We start from the raw sequence: 4412 nt of genomic DNA, 5'->3' as shown, positions 1-4412 counted from the left end.
TAGAGAACACTTTCAAGACTGGTGAGAGGGAGGGAGGGAGGGAGGGAAGGAAGGTATCTATAAATTTTACAGAGCTGTCCTGAATGCTTGTACAGAATGGATTCAGCTAAAAGCACGCAAGTCCAAAGCAGGATCTGAAGACAGAATCCAAAGAGTCAAAACAAATAACACAGGACATTCAATCTGACACTCTAAAGTTGATCTCAGCTGGATTTGAACTCAGAATGCAACAAGTCAAAATTATGTTAAATGGTTTTTTGTCCAATGCTCTATGACTCAGCCAATTCACTGCCTATGTTTATTAAACATAATGGAGGTAAACTTAGTCATTTTATGAACTATTTTAAATCACTGAAGAATCTGAAGACTTGCAGAGATAAACAGAATATAAGAAAAAGGACTGTTCAGTGTTGATGGTGAGGTTGGGAAAGTGAGACGGTGTAAGGGAGTGTAAGGGGCTGCATTGGAAAGTGATAAAGACATAGTCAACCCTCATAAAACTTAAATTCAGAATTTTGAGGGGCAAATTAAAATAATGTAAAATACTATTTTATGTTCCACGGTCATAATTTTGGTGACAGAGTGTGTGTTGAGTTGATCAATTCTAATACCTGACAAGTGATAAAAGGTCAAAAACGATCTAGAAATGTTTGAATTCAGAAGGCAGAACAACCAAATTAAACACCACAAGATGGTACTGTAATATTTATATAATTCCACTTTCTTTATAACCATAATAATTACAATTTCTAACATGTGGACAAGGCCACATATTTGGATAAGTTGTATCATTGATTTAAAGGAGCCCAGTAGTTAATTAGAAGTTGATTGTTGACCCTGGAAGGATGACACACAAAGTCATAAAGGAATATAACTAAATAACATAAAAACATTTGTTAACCACTCTCACAATTCCATTTCTCATCAACAACAACAACAACAACAACAATTTTTATTGGTATTATAATTATTATTATTACTGTTGTTGTCCAACATTTGGTAGGTTCAGGCAAATTTCTGCTGCATCATCTGCTACACATCCATGTTGCCAAGGTGTGTGCAGCATTGTGTGTTCTTTTCTGTCGTTGGGAATGTGCAAACTTTTCCCAGTATTGTATTGCATCAGTCTCTTTTTTTTTATATGATGTGACGCAGTTTTTTGTTGTATTAGTGTTTGTATCATGTGTTGTGTGTGTAATGCCTTGGGTATCCAACTTGCTGGTGATAGTTTATTTCATAGGATATTTGCTGTATTGAGTGTCTTGTGTTTGTAGATTGTTTTGGTTAGGTTGTATTATTGAACTAATAGTGTCTTGCATAGGATGCGGGCTGTTCCAAGCTATTTTTTTGGATACTACTATTAACAAAGGTACAAGACCTGGAATTCTAACAAGGAGAGTGTTAGTTGAAATTCTCTGCCCCAGTACTTGAATGGTACTTTACTTTATCAAACTCAGAAGGACAAAAGGCAAAGTAGTTGATCTTGGTAGGATTTAAGCTTGGAATATGAAAGGCTGGAAACAAATACCACAAGGAATTTTGTCCAATGCTCTGAGAAAGTTCAGCTAATCAATTGCCTTCATAATAGTTATAATAATAATCCTTTCTACTATAGACACAAGGCCTGAAATTTTGGGAGAGAGATGAAGTCGATTACATCGGTCCCAGTGCTCGATTGGTACTTAATTTATTGACCCTGAAAGGATGAAAAGCAAAGTCGACCTTGACAGGATTTGAACTCAGAATGCAAAGACGGATGAAATGCCGCTAAGCATTTTGCCCAGCATGCTTATGATTCTGCCAGCTTGCCACCTTGGGATGGTTATGATAATAATAGCTTCAAATTTTGACATAAGGCCAGCAAATTCAGGGCAGTGGGCAAGTTGATTATATCAACCCCAGTACTCAACTGGTACTTATTTCATTGATCCCAAAAGGAGAACAGCACAGTTGACCTTGGCAGAATTTGAACTCAGAATGTAAAGATGGATGAAATGCTGCTAAGCATTTTGTCTGGTGAGGTAACGATTCTGCTCGCTCACCACCTTATGGCAATAGTAATAATAATAATGATAATGATAATAATAATAATAATAATAATAATGATGATGATGATGATGATGAATAATTTTTTTAAATAACAGTGAGATTAGTTTTTAATGAGACTAAAAATTATCCTTACCTGAAATAGGTGGGTTGAGACATTGTTCGATTTTCCTTGTTTTCAGAAGGTACAGAGGTAGAAGATTCTGAAGAAAGATCAATCGATTCTTTGATATCAAATTTTATCAACATCTCCTGTTGTTTATCATCTTCTTCAGAACTGGCCGGTGGTCCTTGAATATTTGTACTCAATATGGGTAAAGGTGCATTACTTGAAGAACGTCTCCGAGAACTTTCAGCTTTCAATTCATGTTCTGGAGATTTCCTTGACTTTAAGTGATCTATTGATGAGGAACCATTCATAATTTCAGACATAAACTTCATAAGGAAAAAGAGAGCATCCTGGAAGATTAAAAAAAAAAATAGAATAAAAAAAGTGTGATGTTTCAATGGCGATTTTAGTGAAATAAAATCATCAAATTACATTTTCACTGACATGTTCTCAATATATCTATCATAACTCTTCACCAAGGTAAGTAATTCTATTCTTACATGGGCCACAAAGATGTTTTCTGTGGGCTGCAAACTTTTTCTAAAAACTTTTCAAATTTAATGTATCTGTAGATCAATGAATAGTTGATACCTTTTAGATAGTTTATTCTGTCACAATTTATTTAATTTTTGCTAACATAAGCATTGTGAGAGATGGAAATATGATAGGGGAGATATGCTAGAATCTAGATTGCAATTTTTCATAGTACTTCACTACACTAGGACAAATATCAGGGATCAACTAACCTGGTCAATGTTGAGTTTGATAGGTTGAACAGATATTTTAAGGGCACATTCTTCAGCAGGGACAGCAGGATCTGGACATGTGTGCAAAGCTTTGATGAGCAACTGAAACACAAAGCAAAGAATAGCTTACATTAAAGTTTCTGAAAAAACAAAAAAGTAACCTGTGTGTAGATCCATTTATTATATGCTAATTTCTGATAACTCCTAGAGATTAATTTGTATAAATCAAACTGGTTCTATAATTCTGCTTCAGACTACTTCTGAAACCCTTTCCTATCATCTACCACAGACAACACTATCATCTATCTGCATTAACTATTCTTAATATTCCAAACCAGTGGTAATATTCCTATTAAATATGCCAATCAATATTTACAAACGAACTTAAATTTTCTAAGCTCTTAATCACAAATGTCTACGACTCATTGAAAGAATTTCACTGTCTTAAAGGATGAACATACAGAATAATGTCGTCTTTAATACTACTAAAAAAGACAGGATGGCCATGGCTGGAAAACTATAACCGTCCTGTCATGATTACAGGCCTGCTAGGACTAAACAACAATAACAACAACAAATGTCTGGTATCCACCAGCCATATATATATATTTAGCCTCACTTTATTAGCCATAGTTCCTACAATTGTATAATATTGTAGAAATCTCATCCACTAGCTTTCATTAAGAAGAGTTATTTTTGAAACTTTCTTTTGTATTTGGTTTGCAAGATTCTTTATGTGAATTCGTGTGCTGAAGCATATTTTGTTGTGTCTGGGGAGAATCATTCTGTTTTAACACACTCACTGATTCTATTTCCACTCATTTATTTATTTATTATTTTTTCTATTCTAAAATTTTCATTGCTTCTTGCAACATCTTCATTAGTTGTTGGCTGTCCGTTATTGGAGCTGCATTCTTTTTGTTTGTTTGTGTGCATGTGTATACACATATGTATGTGTGTGTGTGTGTGTGTGTGTGTGTGTATAGTCAGGGAGCTCCATCAGATCACAGTTATGTAGGGTGTACCCCCTTTGAGAACACCACATGCACCAATGAGAATTGCATGGTATGTAAGATTAAGTCTGGCATTAACTGTAGAACTAGAAATGTAGTTTACAGCATAAGGTGCATAGAGGGTGCTTGTAAAGACATGAACATGACATACATTAGTGAGACATCTGGAAGCATTGCGGAGAGATTAAACGAACATTTGAGACAATATGACGACAAAAAACATTCCTCCATACTCTATCAACATGCCAAAAGACCAACATGGAGGCACACTAGGCCGACTTGACATCCGCATTTTATCCAAGCACCCAAAGACCCCATCACTCAGACAAATACTGAAGTACATCCTTATAAATGAAGCATCCCCCATACTAAATAGGAAACACACATAGAAGGTAGTGATACCCCAATACCCACTGTATTTACATACACAGGTAGACTTGTTAGTAGACTGTTATGTAGGCAAATATATATATATATATATATATATATATATATATA

At 34.9% G+C, this 4412-nt stretch overlaps 1 protein-coding gene across 1 annotated transcript in view; it reads right to left on the bottom strand.

Moving 5' to 3' along the window:
• LOC106870186 (autophagy-related protein 2 homolog B) overlaps positions 1–4412 on the bottom strand; it is a 161036-nt gene that overhangs the window by 12160 nt on the left and 144464 nt on the right. Inside the window, exons 36-37 of the mRNA XM_014916188.2 lie at positions 2902–3003; positions 2183–2505 (exon numbers count right to left, since the gene is read on the bottom strand). Coding sequence (XP_014771674.1) covers positions 2183–2505; positions 2902–3003 — 425 coding nt within the window. The remainder of the gene's footprint in view (positions 1–2182; positions 2506–2901; positions 3004–4412) is intronic.

The sequence above is a fragment of the Octopus bimaculoides genome, chromosome 3 (genome assembly GCF_001194135.2).
Source record: "Octopus bimaculoides isolate UCB-OBI-ISO-001 chromosome 3, ASM119413v2, whole genome shotgun sequence".
Taxonomy (NCBI): Eukaryota; Metazoa; Mollusca; class Cephalopoda; order Octopoda; family Octopodidae; genus Octopus; species Octopus bimaculoides.
Note: the sequence above shows the minus strand (reverse complement) of the source record. Positions and strands in the feature narration are given on the sequence as shown.